Genomic DNA, 20,230 nt, shown 5'->3' with positions numbered 1-20,230 from the left:
TGACCTGAGCCAAAGTCTGACACTTAACCAACTGAGACACCCAGGTGCCTGGAAATCCACATTTAAAAAAAATTTGAGGGTTGGCGGGGAGTGGCTCCTGGGTGGCTCAGTCGGTTGAGCGTTAGACTCTTGATTTCTGCTCAGGTCATGATCTCATGGTTTGTGAGATGAAGCCCTGCGTCAGGTTCCACAGAGCCTGCTTGGAATTCTCTCTCTCCCTCTCTCTCTGCCCCACCCCCTCCCCGTCTCAAAAATAAAATAAATAAAACTTTAAAGAAATTTAAGTTTTATTTCTTTAAGTAATCTCTACACCCAACATGGGACTTGAACTCATGACCCTGAGATCCAGAGTCGCAAACTCTTCTGACTGAGCCAGCCAGGCACTCCCAGAAATCTCCATTTTTAACAAGCATACCAGGCACACTGAAGTTTGGAAATTATTGCATCCCTAATTACAGAGGAGGAAACTTAGGCACACAGAGGTTGTACAAAGTCACAGAGCTGGTGAATGGTGGGGACAGGACTCTATCCTAAGACCATATGAATGTGGAATCCACAGTTTTAGCCATACACTGAAAAAATTGATGCTGGGTCTGACTGTGCATATTTAGCCATATACATCACTTTGTGTCCACAAAGTTTGTTAGATTATGAACTCTTGTGAAATACTGGAAGGCAGTTAATGTGTTTTCTTTCTCTCACTTATCTGTAGAATCCCTTAAACATGCCTAGTACCTGGAAGACCCTCAATAAAAATCATTTGAATTGAACTCCTACAGATACATGATTATCTATTTCTATAAACATACATATACAGAGGACTTCTCATTTTCAAGTAGAATCTTGGAACAAGGTATAACAACTATAGACTTTCCCACTCTCTCTTGAACCCACTCAGTCAAACTTTCACTTAGGCCAGTGTGTTGATGTGGCTCTTATCAGTATCACCAGTGACTTCAACGTGGCTGAAACTAATGATCAATTGTCAGTCTGTATCTAACCTCATTCCTCTTGGTAGCTTTGCACATAGAGCTTTCCTCCCTCCTGAAATACTCTTATCTTGTCTTCTAAGACATTCCTCCTATCTCTCTGGATGCCACTGCTTTCTTTTTACTTTTTTCCCCCAATTAAAAAAAAAATATTTTTATTATTTTTAAATATTTTATTTTTAAGGAATCTCTACACCCAACAGTAGAGCTCAAACACACAAGAGTCCCATGCTCCACTGACTAAGCCAGCCAGGCACCCCTCCCCCAATTTTTTTATTGTGATAAAATACACATAACATAAATTTTACTATCTTAAACATTTTTAAGTGTACAGTTCAATGATATTAAGTACATTCACACTGTTGTGCAACTGTCACCACCCTCCATCTCCAGAACTCTTTCATCTTGCAAAACTGAAACTGTACCTGTTGAACTATGAGTCCCCATCTGCCCTCCTTGCTCCAGCCCCTGGCAAACACTGTTCTTTCTGTCTCTATGAATTTCATCACTCTAGGTATCTCGCACAAGTGGAATCATACAGTATTTGTCTTTTTGTGACTGGCTTATTTCACTTAGCATAAGGACCTAAAGGTGCATCCATGTTGTAGCATGTTGCAGAATTTCCTTCCTTTTTAAGGCTGAATAATATTCTATTCTATGTATATACCACATTTTGCTTTACCCATTCATCCATTAACAGACACTTGGGTTGCTTCCACATTTTAGTTATCGTGGATGATGCTACTATGAACACAAGTACACAAATATCTCTTCAAGACCCTGTTTTCAATTCTTTTGAATATATATCCAGAAATGGAATTGCTGGATCATATGGTAATTCTATTTTTAATTTTCTGAGGAATGGCCATACTGTTTTCCACAGTAGCTGTACTATTTTATATTCTCAATGATAGTGCACAAGTGTTCTAATTTCTCCACATCCTTGCCAACCCTTGTTATTTTGTTGTTTTTTTTTTTTTTAAATAGTACCCATCCTATTGGATGTGAGGTGGTACCGTACTGCACCTTTGATCTGTATTTCCCTAATGGTGAGCAACATTGAGCATCTTTTCATGTGCTTATTGGCCATTTATATTTCTTCTTTGGAGAAATGTCTGAATATTTCTTTTTTAACAACATCTTACTGATTCCTTTTCATCTTCCAGACCTCTTAACCCTGTAGTGGCCAAGGACATCGTCCTTGGACTTCTCTTTCTACACTCAATTCCTTAGTGATTTCAAACAGTCTTATAGCTTTAAATACCAGCAACCTGCTGACCCTTCTCAAAAGATACCTTCAGCCCCGAACTTACCTCTGAGCTGAGGCTACCATTTCTAACTGCCTACAGGACGGCTGCACTTGGACATCTAATAGGTATCTTAAGCTTACTATGTCTTAATGCTGAGCTCCTTATCCTCCCCCGAATCTACTCCTTCCATAGTCTTCACATATCTTTTAATGGCAATTCTGTTTTTCCACTGGTTCAAGACAAAACTCTAGTCATCCTTGAATTCTTGTTTTCTCATGCCTCGTCAACAAATCCTGCCAAAGCTATCTTCATAAAATATATTGACTTTGACCACTTCCCCTGCTACCACTCTAGTGTACTTTAACATCATCTCTTACCTGGTTTATTTCAGTGACCTCCTCACCTGTCTTCCAGCTTCAGCCTTTCCGCTTTCAGTCTGTCCTCCATATGACAGCAAAGTAACCTGTAAAATCCAGTGTCAGATTATGTCACTCCTCAGCTCAAAACCATCTTTAGTACTCCTAGCAAAAGCCAAATTCCTAACAACGGCCTATATCATTTCTTTCTTCTACATGTACACAATAAGCATCTTCCTACCTCAGGACCTCTGCATTTGCTGGAGACCGCAAATGGTGGAGACAGTGGTTTCTTTTACTTTGTGCCAGGGACCCCTGTGGCAGTTAGTAATGCCCATGGATTCCTTCTGAGTACAGTATCTTTAAATCCATAAAATAAGTTTCATAAATTTTAAAGAAAACCAATTATGCTGAAATACAACTCTCAAAATATTTTTAAAATGTGTAATAGAGTAATATATGTGTTTCTTATTAATTCATTAAATTACAAGAGCTAGCAGCATAATTATGAAGTAGTGATAACTGTAATGATATTTTAAGATATTTGCAGCAACTATAATGTGCTATGAAAATATCTGATTTCTACTAGCAACAACATCACAGGTGCTGCTAATAGCACTGTGATTTGCTGTCTGCATTCATAATTGAAGAACATGCCAAATGTTAATTCGTGAAAATAAAGATAACATTTTTTCCCTATCTGAAGTCAAGACTCTGTGAATTCTATACACAGATCTCTGGAGGAGAGTGTCTGCAGACTCCATGTTAAGAACCCCTGCCTTAGAATGGTCTTCTCCCATAAGCCCTCACAGCTCATTCCTTCACCTCCTTTAATTCAAAAGCCACCTTCTCAGTCAGCTCTTCCCTGAGGACTCTATTTAAATTGCATGCCCACGTTCCCTATCCCCCTTTCCTACTTAATTTTTCTGAACAGCACTTACTCACCTTCAAATATAATATTTCACTTAAAAAAATTGTGCATCTCCTTCCACTAGAAAGTGAATTCCATGGGAGTAGGCATTTTTGTCTGCCACTTTTGTGCTGTGTCCTCAGCCCCAAGAATGGTACCTGGTATACAGGTGGCACTCAGTAAATATTTGTTGAAAAAAAAATGAATAATTACATCTCCTAGAACTTTTTTTTTCTGCAGTAAGTTTCTTCTCTTTTTTTTTTCTACAGTAAGTTCATGATTTGTGAGACTTTTACTAAATATTAAAGAGTTATAATTATCTCCTTTCCTATTATTCTGTTAACATTATCAAGGTTAACCTTAAACAGTAGCAGAGAGCAGCAGGAATGCAAGGATTCTGATGGAGCTTCCAGTCCTAAACAAGAAGTACCTTCCAAGGACTCCTTAGGGGACCTGTGTCTCACCCAAATTCAGGGAACCACCTTAGAGGCAAAGTGCTACCCATAAAATTCTTTCTTGCTGTTACAGCAGTCAGGCCCCCATCCCCAATCAAACCAATAATTCTCATACCTTTTAATTCTGGCAGCATGGTAAAATGGACAACACATAATCTTGGGGGCATCCAAACCAGGTGCCAACTCTGCCACCACTTCCTAGCTCGTGTGATTGTTGGTGAGTCACGAAACCTTTCTGAATAGATAAAATGGGATTTTTATGAGGATGAAATGGGATGGCTGGCATAGTGCACAGCACAGGAGATGGTCATCTTCGCCCTTTTCCATCTCTCTAGGTCATTTTATAACTGCCTGCCAAGGCTCACAGGATCTTGATGGCTAAGAGGAGGAGCCTGTCCAGTCCTTTCCTGTATGTAAACCCGCTATATCTAGACCCAGAGTGCTTCCTTTGGACTGTGCCACTGTAAATTGGTGCCTCCATTCCCACTTCAGATGTGTGGTTAAGACTGCCATCTGGACCTTGACCATGAAGCCTACCATCTAGCACAGTTTTTTCTCTTCTACCTCTTTTTGCCCTAACTGGGAGATCTTGTATATGTCATCATAGAGGACAAGATAGAAATCATTGTTCTCCAGTATTTCCAGTGTTAAGAGCTTTCAGGGAGCATATTCACCTTTCCAAAACACAAACACCAGGGAAAGTGCTAATGTGCACTGTGCACTCTGAGCCAGGCCCCTGCTTTACACATATAGAATGTATGCAAACATATATGCATATATGTATATATACACACGGCTTCAGGAACCCTCCAACCATCCTATTCTATAGAAGAAAGAGACCCAGAGAGATGAATGCGCTTGCCCACATCAAGTAGCTTCTCAACTGCAAAGCCATGATTTGAATCCAGGTATTTGACCATTTTTGTTACATGCTAACAGCTTGTGACATCTGTTTTCTGGCACTGAGTTTAGGCTTGGGAAAATCCTACCAACTCAGAGCTAGAGTCAGGTCTGGAGGTGGTACCCCAGTTCCTCAGTCTTGCCAAACAAGCCTTCCCAGACTTTGTGAATGAAGGCCAAGGAAGAGAAACGCTGCTGGGACTCCCTTTGAGCTCATATTTCTTTCTAGTTGCAGAAAGGGCTTATTTCCACATTCACTATCTTCCTCTTTGTTGTGTAGACCATTTAACCCGTCAGAGGATTTGTGCTGTTAGAAGTTTGTTTATTATTAGATTTATTTCTCCTATAAGCAAATGTGTTCACAACATTCCATGGGGGAATCTTTTTAAGTGTCACATAAATGTCATCTTATGTAAATTGAGTATTTGTCTTTCCATAGAAGGGGGTGGAAGGGAAAGAAAGGAAGGATAAACAACCTTCAGTCTCGGAGAGGGAAGGCGGTTCCTGTCCCAGTTCACAACTCACCCATGTGCCTTCAAAGCCTAAGGTGAGTTGCAAAAATTATTGGATCATCTTTGAGGGGCAGCCAAAAGGGAGGGGGAAGGAAAAGTTGGCAACGATGCTTTGGGGATGTTGAACCAGGTTCCCAGGTCTCCCCAACAAACCCCGCCTGAGACCAGACCACCCTCTCCCCAATTGGGAGCATTGGGAGAAGGCTGCAGCTTGCCCCCGACACCTCCCCATCCAGGAGGCTAGCGCAGCTCCTTCCTCGAGAGAAGGTGAGCACCGCGGACGCAGCGGGTTGGGTGGGTGTGGCCCGCGGCTCTGGGAACCGACCCAAGGCCCCGCCACCGCCCGCGAGCCGCCCGACAGCCCGCCTGCCTGGCGAGCGCAAGCGCTTCTTCCAGAAACTGCGAGGATCCGAGCGCACTGTTTGTGCACCACAAGGTCAAGTCGGGAAGTGGAGCCGGAGGAGGAGGGGCGAGGAGGCGAAGGGTGGGGAGAGGGGCGCCCCGCTTCCTCGCCAAGTGCCAGCCCTTGGAAGTAGCCCCCTCGGTTTTTAACCCTTTAGGGGGAATGGGAAGGACGAGCTAGGGGGGAAGGGAACACCTCGGGGCAAACTCCTACTGGGGCCAAGACTTGCAGCTACCCACCCACCCAACACTGCGTTCCCCACCCCCCGGAAATGCGGGGCAAAGCTGGGAGACTGTAGGCACCCGAACGGGGGAGGGGGGCAACGAACCCGAGAGGGACCCTCTCCACGGACGGCCCCTCCTTCCTGAGGTCGCCGGCAATTTCAAGTTTCCCCCGCCCGGGATGTTAGTTTCCATCTACTGTGGGTGGGGGAGAAGGGACGCGCCCCCTCCCCCAGACTCGCGCGCGTGCCCCTCCCCTCCGCTCCTGCCAGCACTTTCTGCTCACTTCTGGCGCTGCAGAGCGCCACGCGATTTATTCGGTTCGCATTTTTAAACCAGCGATTCGGGAGCAGGGCCTAGGGCGAGGGTCTTCCAGCGCTGGAGCCCCGGGAGGCGGGGTGCTCGGTGCAAACCTCGTTCCCTCCGCGAGTGTCGCCTTCAGGCTGTTATTTGCAAAGAAACGTCTTTTTGACGCAGGGAGAAATGGCAAATTTTAAGTACGTCATTAATATGGCGCCAAAAGATTTTTTTAAGTATAAGCTTGCTTTTTTTTTTTTTTAAGGTTGCGGGGGGCGCCGCCCGGGTCTGGGGCTCGAAGGGGGCGGGGTGTGAGCAGAAAGTGTGAGAGAGTGGAGGGGCGGGGTATGTGTGTGAGTGTGTGAAGTGTGAGCAGACCTGATGGGACTTGCACGGGCGCAGCCGCCGCTTGGGCCCGGCCCTGGGGACAGGGCGGGCTGGGGGCGCCCCAGAGCCCATGGGGAGTCTGGGCCCGAGGTGCAGGCAGACGGGCAGCCGGGCAGAGCACCCTCCCCGCCCCCCCCCTCCCCCCCCCGAGGCCTGCAACCCTACCTGGACCCGCTGCCGGAGCCAAACAACCGGGCGGGGGGTGGGGCGGGCGATGGGGGGGGGGGGTGTCAGGAGTGGAGATCCGAGTGAATAAGAAAAAAGTGGCTACTCCCCCTCCCTCGCTCCTCCCGCCCGCCCCCACCCCACCCCCACCCCAACACATTTTTTTTCTAAAGAGATCACAAGGAAGTCTTGGTTTAAAAAGAAACAGAAACATACACAGGGGGATTGGTGAATGGTGCCGACCGCGGCCATCGCAGTTGGAGGCTATTTTTTGGGGAGGGGGGTGAGTAGCGTCCATGGAGTTACTTTGTGCCCATTCCTAGCGGCAAGGGCTTACGTCCAGCGGGCTGACCGTCCCCAGCAGGGGTGCGGGGCCGGGGACGCCGAGGGCCCGGCAGCCTCCCTCGCCGCGACCCCGGATGGATGCGCGCCCCCCGCCCGCCCGCGCCGGCCCCAGGAGCTCCGGGTTTCGGGAGCATCCTTCCAGCGCCGGCCCCCGCCGCGGCGCGTAGTCCAGGGCAGCGCCCCTCAGAAGGGCACCGCGGAGGAAGGTAAGATCCTGCCCCCAGCGATGGGCCCTGCACATCTCCACGGCGTTATTTTATGTTTTTGCAACAGATCTGCCAGCGCTCCTCGCTCCCTCGCTCGCGCTCTCTCTTGCTCGCTCGCTCCCTCTCTCTCCTGCTGGCTGCCTGTTCTAGGAAGCCAGGGCGCGGGGGGGTGGGGGGGGGGGATGCACAGCACCGGGGAGAGAGATTGCGCATGTTGGTCAGTCGTGTTTTAAAGAGTACATTGCGGGGAGGCTGAGAGGGGCGCATGCAACAACAACTTTTGGAAGGGTGAGCTTGGCGACCTTCTTTATTAATGACTGCGGCAAAGCGCCCCCGGGCCGGTGAGGGGGCGCGGGCGGGCGGGGGCGCGCCAGGGCTGCAACTTGCCCCGCGGGCTCCGGCCGCGCGGAGGGGCTGCGGCGGGAGACCGCAGCGGAGGGGAGGTCGTTCTGCCGGAGACGGGGGTTCGGAGGACCCAGAGCTATCTGCCCTCCTGTCGCCCTGAGTTTCATTTTGTTGATACGCAGCACGTCCGGCCGCCGAACCGGGCTGAGCCGGTGCACATGACTCCGCGCTGGGCTCACGTGCAGCCGGTCCGGTCCCAGACACCTTCCGGGGGCCACCGCCTCCGCCCTGTCGCCCCCTCTCCGGGCTGGGTGCACGCGGGCGCTGCACGCGGGGGCAGCATGCTCAGCTCCCCGGCGCGGAGGCTCTGCACAAATTAAACAGTGTTTTGGAGGGGCGGGGGACACCCTTTCCAGGTGAGTATGCCGGGTGTGCAGTTCCGGCGTACGGGGCGCGGGCTGGGGTCGGGGGCAGTCCCCCCTCCGGGGCTGCGCGGGAGTCCGGCGGGGGAGAAGCGCTGGGAGAGTGGAAATGTACCGGCTGCGGCCGGAGCGGCGGGTGCGCGCCCGCGGGGCGACGGCAGGGGGCGTGGCCCTTGTTTACCTTCTCCCAACTCTGCCGGTTCGCGTCCCGCTTCGGGGACGGTACTGCAGTCCCCTGCCCTCCGCCTCGGTCCCTGCGCCCTGGGTGGTACTGGGAAGATGTAAGCAAGTGGCAGTCCCAGCCTGGGACATACACACCTGACCCTCAAATAAGTGACATTGCAGCCCCAGCCCCCACCAAACACTGCTGCAGTCCCTCTCCCGGATCCCGGGCCCCGCCCCGCCCCCGGCAGTGGCATCTTCCCGGCCTCACCTCCTTCCTCCCTCTCTCCCTCTCTCCCTCCCTCCTTCCCACCCACTCGCCTGCGCCTGCGGAGCGGCTCCCGCCCGCTTCCTCCCCGCCTGGGTGCAGACTTGTGGCTCCCTCCGGTCCCTTCCCGCCTATCACTGGGCCTGAGACACTCTCATCTCCAGGCCAAAGGATGAGAGGTCAGCCTCGCGATTCGTAGCTGTTACATCAGAAGGTGGGGATGTCTGCAAAACAGGGAGGAAGGCTTCGCGGTGGCTTCCAGAGGCCCAGGACACCCCCCCCCCCCCGACACACACACCCAGTCCCCCCCCCCCCCCCCCCCCAGAGCTGCACACTTCCTAAGAGGCTCGGCTCCTCTTACCCGCTTCACCTAAAGACCTCTCCCCCGCCCTGGACGTCAAGTCCGCAGTCCCCGGCCCGAACCGCCCCTTGCCCTTCCTTTGCCTGGGCCAGAGCCCCCCGCAGCCACCTCCGGCTCCTCCTCCCGGCTCCCGCGGTCGGAATCACGCCGGCGCGCCTCCAGCCTGCTGTCCCGCGGACTGCCTCCAGGGGCAGGCTGGAGGCGCGCACCACCCCCTCCCAATCCCCGTGGCCATCGCCGCGGGCCGGGACGCTTTTTTTTTTTTTTTTTTTTTCAAACCACCTTGGCTGCAGGTCTTATGCTAGGGCTGGTGGGGGCGGGAAGGGCAGTGTTTCCCCTTGCCCTGAGCCAAGGGCACGGTGCACCCGGCGACTGTGGTCTCTGCAGATTTCCAAACCTTGCTCCCGCTTTTAGCAACCCTCGCTCATCTACTGCGGGACATAAAGTTTTACCCAGAGGCTGAGTTTGCAGGGGTCATCAGGAGGCATCTTGTTTTTGCTCAGAGTGGCGCTAAAGGGAGTTGGGGAGAGACTAAGAGGGCACGGCTGGCTTGCCGCCTTGCCTTTGTTGGAAGGGGGAGGAGCCCTGAGTTTTGAGCCTAAACTAGCTGTCAGGATGTCCCCTTAACGTTTATGTTTGCAAACTGAATCAGGGTCCCGGGTCCGCCGCCTGGTCCCTCCTCTCACGGTGGCATTGACTCCCTCCCTTCACTGGTAAAATTCCCAGTAGGACATTTGGCAAAAGGGCCATGCAAGGAGCTGCCAACCGGGCCTGGCCCTGTTTCCTGGGTTCCCAGGGTGCTGGCTTCTCCCCTACCCTGACTTCCTCTCTCACCTTAGGGCCCCAAGTGAACGCACCATCCCTCCCATCTCTTCTTCCTCAGGCGGGTTGGGACTTGCAAAGCGATCTAACAAGCAGAGGAGGAAAATAACAACAGAATAACTGTAAGGGGAAGGAATGAGTAATAAAGCCGACCCAGGCAGGGAGGAGGGCTTTCATGTTTAAGAGATGCTATTTGCTTTTTAGGTCACAGGCTGCAAAACAGGCTTTGATCCGAAGTGGGCGAATAATTTATTGAGAAAGTTTGCATGGTAGGGGGAAAAAAAGGGATGTTTGTTTGATCTGGAGCCCTCTCAGTTGTCCCAAGTGCTGTTGGCTGTTGTTTGGAGTGGAAAAGCATTTGGTTCTACAGCAAATGCCTCGCAGAGGGAAGTCCTCGCCCCAGGCAGCAGGACTTGCAGTGAATATTGGTTTTGAAACTGTTTGGCCAAAGGTCTCTCCAGCACTTTTGGAGATGAAGTGTTTAAGGACAAAGTTGTTTGGACTCAGGATGCAGCAAATGTTTCCAGAACATTTCCCATCCAACGTGCTTTTTCTTTCCCTAAATTTCATGGCTAAATGGCCAGTAACATTATTCCAAGAGAGCTTCCACTTGCCTTTCATTGACAGGTGAGGTGGGATTGCTGGTCCCAGCCCCCAGATGTACCCTGGAGTCTTGAGGGTAGACCTCCGACACTGACTACCACATCCTTGACGGGGGCGGCGGTGGGGGGACAGCGGGGAGCAGGGTGCTCTAGTTAACCGGGGTTCCAGGTAACAGGAAGGTAGTTGTCTTACACCCAGGACCCAGTTCAGTGACTTCCAGTCCAAATTCTTGACAACTCATCCACCAGGCTCTTTGTAGGCCTTACAGTTAGTTCTGTGTTTAGGTGCTCCAAGGAAAGACCAGGTTGTGAGGAGGTATTCCTGGCCTGCTTTGTGCAGATCCACATAGGATCCTGACCGTGTGGCTTAAAGTTTAGGAACCCAGGAAGGTTCTCAAATAACCCATAGGAATCTGGAGTACGTCAGCCACACTCTGGGGTTGTAGGCCTGTGCAGGTTAGCCCCGGGGGGGGGCGGGGGCGCATGGTATACCACCTGGAGTCAGAAAGCCTGGGTTCGAATGCTAGCTATGCAGTCACCAACTGTAACAGTGCTCTGTGCCTCACTTTCTTCATCTGTAAGTAGGGTTAGTAACAGTCTGTATCCCATGATTGGTGTATGGATTAAGCAATATATTGCATAAAGAAGATTAAACCCAAAGCCAGGCATGTGGTAAGCACTTGATTAGCATTAGCCATTTTTACTATTATTATTAATGATCTGGAGAGGGCCCAAATGCAGCTTTGACCTTTGATCTCTCCCCTTTAGGCTAGGCCAGAGAGCCAGCTCCCTTCTCTGAAGAAGGGATGAGAAGGACCCTGCAGTTGCCAATGGGCAGCCATCTGTGGGAGCAAGTGGACTGAGCATTGCCCTCTGAGGTGGAGGGTAGGGTGAGAAGGTGCCGAAGGACAAAGTAGACAAAGCCCCTTTTCATTCTTCCAGGATCCCCTAGGTATGTCCCCAGAACTGGGTTTGGAGGGTCGGTGTGGGCAGCATGTTCCAGGGAGCTGGGTGCCCTCAGGGACACTTGGAATTGCAAGTGGGCAGTGATGAGCGTTGGAGGAGGGTTCAGGCTCCCCTCTGCTTGGAGAAGCAAGTTTGAGGATCTGTGTGTACAAAATCATTTTTTGTAATGGCAATTACTGTCCCTCAGAAGGCATTAAAGTTAATGAGAGATAGGAAAGACTGGGGCTCTGACCCCCGTTTAAAGCTGGTTTAAGAGTGTTCAGCTCTTGTTTTCTGAATGTCTGGCCTTCCCGACACAAGGAGGCTCTGAGGACAGGTTTTCCAGCCGAAATATCATTAAATTGTATTAGCATCTTATTACACACACGCCTAAGCGGTCTGCCTCAGACAGGGAGACTTTTTGTTTCTCTTTGAAAGATTGTGTCTGGAATGGTAAATTGCCTGCTTGAAAGCCGTTTTCCCCCCCTTTTTAAGGAGGAAGAAGAAGTCCTGCTGTGTGTGGTGGCGGGCAGGGCAGGCCTGGTGGCCCCCAGAGAGGAGAGGCCGGAGGCCAGGTTGGGGTGTTTTAACTGCCCAGGGAGCGGCTGCACTAGCAGGCCTGAAAGGCCCACTGTTCCCAGGGTCAGCTGGAAGGGCGTTAATGGAGGCCCAGGGTGTTTATTTGAGTTTATTTGTGGAGAGGTCTTTAAAGGGGGCTGGCATTGGGCATTGGTGTTTCAAGTCCAGACCCGAGGCCCCCACTAAGACCAATGGCTAGTGCTGCCAAGAAAACATCTGCCACCAAATTGCTGCCCTATTACTGAGTTGACATTGATCATTAGCCAGGAGCCCAACCAAATAAAGCCTCCTGGAAAATGTGTGAGGTTAAGATGGGGAAGGCAGGCTGTGAAAACAGGACGAAATCTTGGCCTGGGGTGTATGTTCCTGCAAGCTGCAGGCCAGCCAGCTGGGCTCTGTGCACCCCACACTTCTACAGGGAGGGGACAAGAATGCACTCAGCATCCCTGTGTATCAAACCCCTATTGTGTGCTGGACATAACACGAGCGGGCACTGGAGCTCCAGCAGAGATCCAGACAGACATGCTCCTTCCTCTCTTCTCCAAAGAGGACATTGAACAAGTAGCTCAACAGACACTAATCATGGTGGATGCTCTGAAGATGTTGAATAACCAGGTTGTGGATTTTCTTTAGATAAGGTAACTGGCATAAACCTCCTTGACCTTTAAGTTGAAATGTGAAGGATAGAAAGTCAGACATGCATAGACTACTAGAACCTTACAGCAGAGAGCGCAGCTTGTGCACTCGTCCTGAAGCATGGAATATTTGGCTTGTTTCAGGAAATGAAAGGAGACCAGTGTGGCTAGAAAGTGGTGAGGAAGGGGATAGTGGTCCATGTGAACTTGTTGAGGTAGGGAGGAGCCAGATCATGTAGGATATTGTGGTAAAGAGCTTGAATTTTGCCCTTTGATCAGCAGGAAGCCTTTGAAAGATTTTAAATAGGGGTATGACATGATCTGATTTATGTTTCTTTAAAGGTCATTTTGGCTGCTGTGTGGATTCTAGATTGAGGGGTGGAGGGGAGCAACAGTGGAAGGTGGGAGATGAATGAGGAGTCCAGGCAAGAGATGAGACTGGTTTGGACCAGTGTGGTAGCAGCAGAGATGGGGAAAAGTGGATGGATTCACAGTATGTTCTGGACAGAGAGCCCCCTGGACTTGCCAGGGGACTACTGTGGGGGCAGAGATTGCACAGAGAGGCTCTGGAAACTCTAGGACACCCACGCTCCCGAAGGAGAGCTTCTGCTCTCTGTCTCCAGGCTGGGGATGGTGTGGGAGGTGCAAAGGGAAGGAAAAGGGGACCCTTTTCTGGGGGTCACCTTTATCCCCCAAAGCAAACGCCTTGTGACACTGGGGTGTTTTTCCAGAGCCCACCTTGCTTTGGGAAAGATGGGAGGGGCCAGTGGAGAGAGAAAACCAGAGGCCAAGACCAAAGTGTCAGCAGCCCCCCACACACCCCACCTGGATTTCAGCTTTGGGGAAGGAGTCCTCCCTGTCTCCTAGCTGAGTTGGGGGTGGGGAGTCAGGGACAAAAGGCTGTCCCACAGGGAAACCCAAGCCTCATTTGGAGCTTCATTAGCCACTAACAGTGGAGGTTCACCTGAGGCAGGAGGCCTTTGGAACAGACTTGGTTCAAAGGAAAGGAACTTCGCTAACAAAAAAAGTAGCTTCCCTCTGAAGCCTAGTTATTATTCCAATTAAGCCACACAAAATCTCCCTTAATAACACCCTACCCAGAAGAATTCTGGGGTGTTTTCACGGAGGGAAGGTTGGACTGGGAGCAGGCTGAGGGTGGGGTGTAGGTCTGAAAGCTGGCAGGTTACCTGTTGGTCCTTGGGCAACAGGAAACAGCATCACGAGAAGGGTGTTGGCAATCGAAGAGTCCTGTTATAGGAGTCCTTCCTTGCTGTACAGGAGCCTCTCAGGGCATTGGTAGGAGGACCCCTTACCTGGCCCAGGGTTCTCACGATATGACTAGCACTTATATGGAGAGCCAGCCACTGTGCTTAAGGTTTTACGCTGCTCTCATTTATCCTCACCAGCCGATTCTGGCCCACGGATGTGTTTAGTTTGGCCGTCTCAAAGTGTTTTTAAAAATTCTGAATCAGTTGCCAACATTTGAAGTTCAAGAGACTTCTGTAAAAATCCAGATAGAACCTTATCCTTTGGGAGGTATGTCTTTTCCAAGGTCTCTGGTCTCTTGAGGGGTAAAGCTAGGATTTGAACTCAGCACCCCTGAATCCAGAGCTTCTGCTTTTCTGCTTTGGGAAACGCTGTCTTGGAAGTGCCCTCTTTACTGGAAGTGGAGAGACATGGGCAAGACTTCAGGAGAAAACCGGTGGCTTGCGTTTATAGCACTTCTCCTCGCCCTGCCCCACCTGTGAGAGCACTGGGCTGGCAAGATGCAGGCTAGAGTCAGGGCCCTATCGAAGTCATCTTGTCACACTCAGAACCTGGAGGACTGTAAAGATGACAGCTGTGGGTGGCAGAGCATTATTGCCCCATTCAGTCCATGACCCAGGCCATGGGGCTGAAGTCTAAAGGTCAAGGGCACGTGCTCACAAGCTTTACAGTCTTAGGAAAGTCACATAACCTCTGTGCTTCCTTTTCCTCATCTGCAAAAGGGAAGCAGTCATCATGCCCACTGGCACAGAAGGGCTGTTCTGAGGGTTTCGTGAGGTCCCTGTGTAGCAGGGCATCCCCCTTTTTCTGCCACAATGAGTGTTGAGCTATTTAACCTCCCTGGCACCCATGCCGCCCGTGTCCTCAGACCTCCCCCCTGCACCTCTGCACCCTCTGGAGAGCATGTTGCCTGCACCTTTGGAGCTGGCAGCAAGCAGCCCCAGTGAATGTTTTTGTCATCCTGATCCTACTGTTGGACACTGGAGTGGGGAGAAGCTCCTGACTAAGGTCAGGTCTGAGGCAGGAGCGTCCTGGCTGGCTCGGAGGTCTGGACAGTCATGCCCCTGCCCTGGAGAGCTAATGTTCCCTTGTCTCTGCAGGGCCACAGTAAGATAAAGGGAAACCCAGGGCTCGGCAGGAACAGACTTGGAGGGGTTGGCAGTGGCAGGCAGCCCATGGGAAGGTGGGGAACCTGGTTGGCCTGCAGCCGGGCTGGGCAGCAGGGGTTTTCTCTCTACTGACACTGGCTCCTTGCCCTTTACTGTGGGCAGTGAGGCAGCCCAGGTTCCAGACTAAGAGGGATGTGGTGGAAAATGCTTTGGGTCCTGAATCCCAGATCTCTTCTCACATTAGGACTCCAGCCACTGACTAGCTGTGAGACCCAAGGCAGGTGAACCAGCCACTTGGTGTGCTCCCCTCCAAGAGGAGTCAAAAGCAAGCTCTGCCACTCTGGGTTGTGCGGGATTCGAGGAAATGGTGGGTGGGAAAGCACTCCCAACAGGCAGGAGCTCACAGGGCACAAAGGCAGCTCAGTGTGGGCTCAGGGATCAGACCACGTGGATTCAAATCCCAGTTCAGCCAGTTACTAGCACAACAAGGTCCTGCACCACTCCAGAAAGGGGAGCCAATAGCTCGCAACTTCCGGGTTGTTAGGAACACGAGCTGAGGTAGTGTTGGTAGAGGAAAGAGCTCAGTATGGAGAGCTTCCCTTCTTACTTTGAAGTCAAATACTATAGTTGAGATAAAGTTGGTTTGAACTCTAATGTGGAGAAGGACATTGGGGGAGGGAGGGCAGCCCAGCCTAGGACCAGTCACCCTGGGCCTGGTGTGTCTCAGGGACCCAACTTGGAGTCATTCTGCCCCTACCCCTTTTCCACACCCCTCTGGCCACCACTCTCAGGATGTGCCCTTAGTGCTGTGTGAGCTGGCTTGTCTCTAAACTCACATGGCAATGGTCCCTCTGGAAGAATCTTGTTTCCTCTTCCTGCCCCTCCTCGGCACCCTGCAGAACACCAGTTATAACTCGATGGGAGTGGATTCTCTGGAAGGCCTGAGTTGCCTTGAGTGGAAGCTGGGGCTGGGCAGGCCCTAATCATTGTTCTGGGGCTGCTGACCCTCTTGCCCTCCTCCCTCTGTCGTCTTTGGCCAGACTCCTGCTCATCTGAGGCTCTGAGCTCAGGAAGTGGGAGATGCAGCCCCCTGCCCCACCCCCAGGAGTCCTGTGGGTGGGTGGGGAGAGGGCGAGGATGGCTGGGGAGAAGGCTACGGCAGCACCTATTCTCATTCTTCACTGCAGCAGGGGGGAGTATGGGGAGGTAGGTGATCAGGCAATTTTCTGAGAGATTGAGGATTTCCTGTGCCTCCTGTAAATGTAATGGGGCCTGCCTTTTGTTGCAGATGGAAGAGAAGAGGCGAAAATACTCCATCAGCAGCGACAACTCTGACACCACTGACAGTAAGGCCTTCCTGCTTGGGGCTCCTACAAGGAAAGCATTTAAATAATTAACAGGCCCACAGGCCCAGATTGGGGGAGGTTGCCCCATGGTCTCCATGTTGACGAAAGCATAAATCAGGCCAGGTCCTTGTGCTCCTACGAAAGTCTCCACACCCTGTGGCCTCCAGAGCCTCGTGTTCTATTCACCCTGTACCCTTTTATCCCCTAGGTCTCAGTCCCATGTGTTTTGATCTGGTTGGAAAAGATCAAATCCCCTCTGGGTGTTTGCATATGCTGCACCTGGCTCCTCAGAACACTTCCCGTTCCCTCTGGCCCTTCTGTTAAATCAGGGCCCTGTAGGAAGTCTCTACACAACGGACAGAAAACCTGTTTCTTTTTATTATAATTACCCGATATGAATATCATGTCCTAACGAGCCGTAAGCTCCTTGATGAGAGGGGTTATGTTTGGCTCACTGCTGTATCCCCAGCTTGATCCGGCACATAATAGGTGTTAAATAAATGCTTTTCGAGAGAGTTAATGAGACATCTTGGCAGTAGAATCTCAGAGGTAGACTTGTGTATGGGCTGGGTGTGGAAGCTGGATGTCCTGGGGTCAAGGGAGCCTCAAAGAAAAAGGGGTCAAAGAGAAAAGGGAGCTTAGGGAGCCTCTTCTCAAATTTGGGGGAGGTAAGGGAGGTTTGTATAGGGAGAGAGCTTTTCTCTGGTACCAAAAGGCAGCTCTTCCCAGATGCTGCAGGAACCTGGGCCTGCATGAAATAGCCAAGTAAGGAGTTCTGTTCTGCCCTATGTAGGAGAGGTACGCTGCCAGGCAGATCCCACCAACAGTGCATGCTGGTGGGAGCCCAGGCTGAGGAAGAGGCTGAACTAACTGCCAGGGAGGCTGGGCCTGGAGCCCTGTAGCTCTAAACCTCAGTCTGTTCATATGTGGTGAGCAACTGGGATTTGGGAGATCTCCAAGGCCCCTTGGAGCTCCTGGAGTTTCACAGCCCCCCAACAGCCTGAAGATAGATGCACCCAAGATGGCCAGTCCATCCCAGCCCCTTCCCTGCCTCCAGGTCTCGTTCACTGTCCTTTGGGGTCTGTTTGCTCAGCTTGGCTCTGGTGTCTAACCTGGCCAGCCCTTCTTCCCTGCAGCAGGAGATCACAGCATCCGGCCCTCTGTGGCCACAACCACACTGCCTGTGGCTTGTCTCAGTAGAGCCAAGAAGAACCGCATCCTCCGCTTCTAACTCCATTGCAGACGAAGGAACTCTTGAAGGCCAGGCACCTGCAAGAGTGGCTGTCTGGGCAGCTGCATCACAGTTGGGCAAGGGTACTCCCTTCCCACCAGCCCCCACCACTGTACACCCCCATGGCTGTTGCTCCTTTGACCCTTGGGGTGGAGGTCACAGTCTTTGAGTCCAGTAAGGGTCTTAGACCCTAATGATAATCGCTAATATTTATGGAGGCAGTGGTCTGTGCCAGGGACTGTACTGACACTTTACAGGCATAATACTATTTCATCCTCCCAACAACCTTTTGCCCCCATTTTAGAGAAGGGCAAACTGAGACTCCAAGAGGGTAAGTCATTTGCTCAGGGTGACAAGTTAGGAAATGGGTCTACTTGTAGCGTAGCGTTCTTCCCACCTCCCTTTTGTCCCTCTTTATATCCACTGGGCATCATCCCAGAGTATCTAAATCTGGGGCAGGAATGAAGAGTGGCCACAGAAGGCTTATTCTGGTCCTCCTTCACCAAGGAGGAAGCAGAGGACCAAAGAGGGCAAGGAACTTGTCACGGGTCATACAGTAAACTAATACTGAGTCCTGGCCACTGCCTTTTATTTCTTAAGTCCCTTATGCTTGGTGAGTGGAGGAAGTATTCATGTCCGCATTCATCATTGATGAAGTCCAGAGCAGGGACAGGTGCTCACAGAGGTTTCCACCTGCTGAACATTCAAGCCAGACCCTTCCTTACAGGCTTCCTATCCTTGGATGTGGGTGGGTGGGTGGTGTTCCCTGCCTTCCAGGGGCCCCTAATGGGCTGTGCTCTCTCTGCAGGTCACGCTACATCTGCATCAAGATGCTCCAAACTGCCCAGCAGCACCAAGTCGGGCTGGCCCCGGCAGAACGAAAAGAAGCCCTCCGAGGTGGGTAGTGACAGGTATCCAGAGAAAGATGAAGCAGTGGTGGAGAAGCCACAGGAGAAGAGACCTGTGGACGGTTAAGGGAATAAAACTCTGCAGATGTATGGGAGAGAGCGTTCCTGGCAGAGGGTCCAGTCACCAGAGCGAGGCCAGAGTGGTTGAGTGGAATGAATGGGAGGAGGGGGTGTGGATGCCAAGCTTTGTAGGATGTTATAAAAATGTTCCAAGTGAGCTGAGCAAGAAGAGAAGCCTTTCAAGGATCATAAGCAGGGTAATGACATAGCCTGATGTTTTAATAAAAGGCCCCACTGACTGCTGTGAGGAGAAAGGAGGACTCTTTTGCACTTGTCCAGAGGAAAAGCAGTGGTGGCTGAGAGCTGAGTAGTAGCAGTGGAGAAAGAAGCAGTAGGATTTGGGAGTTCTGGTGGCTAAGCCAAGGGTGATGGGATGTGCTGATACAGGGGTGACAGCTGTGGTCCTCGGGATCACCTATCCAGTTAGGTCATCTGCTCCTTATTCTTCCTGTTTCACCTGCATTCTAAGTCTTCCTTACTCTGACCTGGGATGTTTCTTGTGGCAGGTAGAGGTGTTTGACTTCTTGAACTGTGGAGAAGTGTGTCAGGGGTGGGTAGTGCTGGACACGCGGGGCCATCGTGATCCTGCTTCTTGTGGCCACTGACAAATCACATCCTAGGGCCACATCACTCTCTTTCAGGTCTTCAGTGCATTGCACTGGGGACAGCAGATGCCCTTGGCCCAGACGCAATTGAAAGAGCATTGAACACCCAAGAAGCAGGGGGTTTGAATCTGGGCCTTAAGAGAGACATTGTTCTGTAGCCTACAGAGTAGCCAGGAGCTGGGCTGAACACTTGACTTTTTTAATCCTTAAAAGTAACTTAGGGTTCTCAATCCTCCTCTTACAGTAAAGAAATTGAGGATCTGCATAGCCAGGACTTGACGTTCTTGAGGCCAGTAGTGCCAAGGGTAGAAGGGCCTAGAGTCTTGAGGCAGAGCTCCTGACTTGGAGTGGGGGAGGGTATCTTTGTTCTGAGTCTGGAGTCCTCTCTCCCCACTAACCACAGGGGCATTCATGACTATGGGGGCCAATCCTGAGCAGCAGTAGTTAGCCAGCCCCTAGGATGCAGTGGAGGCATCTTTTGTAGAACCTTGCATATGAAAAATAACTCCCCAGGTCCTGGAGCTGGCCTAGCCTAGGACTTTTGTATGTTTGGCGGGGGAGGGCAGGTAGTTGAGACCCGATGTCTCCCATCCCCATCCTTTAACTTAGTGTCTTCTTTTGGCCCTGTGGGAGAGGGGTGGAGATGGAAGGAGATACCTCTAGGAATGCCGTGAGGACTGGAACAAGAGGTGGGGAGGAGGATGCTGTTTTGAGATTCTTAGTGCCCTCGTGGACTAGCCCTGCTCAGTGGCTATATGGGATGTGCTCAAGGGCACTGGGACATAAGAGGCAGAGTGTGCTCTAGAGCCCTGGGAGCCTCTGGGGCTGCCTTTCTGCTCCTCCACCCTTATTCCCCACCTGTCCTCCCACCCTCTTCTTAGAGCCACAGGGGCTCCCCAGTGGCTATGGTTGAATTAGTAAAACAATAGCCACCTATATGTGCCTTCCAAGTACCTAGGAAACAGGAATTCTCTTCCCATTTTGGAGATGAGGATTTTGCCTGCCCCTGCTCTCAATGTTGGAGAAGAGATGGGCAGTTCTGGGGAGCTCCTGGGGCTGGCTGGTTCCCCAGACTCTGCCTACCCTGCTTCCTCCAAGCTCCAGGAGGAGGTGGGGCCATTTCTCAGGGTAGAAATCCCAGGGGCAGGACTGCCATCTCTATCCTGGA

At 51.4% G+C, this 20,230-nt stretch overlaps 1 protein-coding gene and 1 long non-coding RNA gene across 12 annotated transcripts in view; one reads left to right on the top strand and one right to left on the bottom strand.

The window, feature by feature from the left end:
• The window catches only part of LOC109250861 (uncharacterized), a 53,597-nt gene extending 46,695 nt beyond the window's left edge, over positions 1-6,902 (bottom strand). For both annotated transcript variants that reach the window (XR_008423896.1, XR_008423897.1), the window contains exons 1-2: positions 6,846-6,902; positions 2,617-2,702 (exon numbers count right to left, since the gene is read on the bottom strand). This is a non-coding gene — a long non-coding RNA (uncharacterized LOC109250861). The remainder of the gene's footprint in view (positions 1-2,616; positions 2,703-6,845) is intronic.
• JADE2 (jade family PHD finger 2) overlaps positions 1-20,230 on the top strand; it is a 134,242-nt gene that overhangs the window by 74,522 nt on the left and 39,490 nt on the right. Inside the window, exons 1-5 of one of the 10 annotated variants that reach the window (XM_019421966.2) lie at positions 5,815-6,493; positions 7,169-7,396; positions 11,147-11,330; positions 16,201-16,258; positions 18,298-18,386. In XM_019421966.2, coding sequence (XP_019277511.1) covers positions 16,201-16,258; positions 18,298-18,386 — 147 coding nt within the window. In that variant the 5' untranslated portion in view covers positions 5,815-6,493; positions 7,169-7,396; positions 11,147-11,330. The other 9 variants (XM_019421969.2, XM_019421975.2, XM_019421967.2 and 6 more) reach the window with 9 other exon arrangements.

The sequence above is a fragment of the Panthera pardus genome, unplaced genomic scaffold, assembly GCF_024362965.1.
Source record: "Panthera pardus isolate Hobbes unplaced genomic scaffold, ASM2436296v1 HiC_scaffold_2, whole genome shotgun sequence".
Taxonomy (NCBI): domain Eukaryota; kingdom Metazoa; phylum Chordata; class Mammalia; order Carnivora; family Felidae; genus Panthera; species Panthera pardus.
This window is presented reverse-complemented; position numbering and strand designations above follow the sequence as displayed.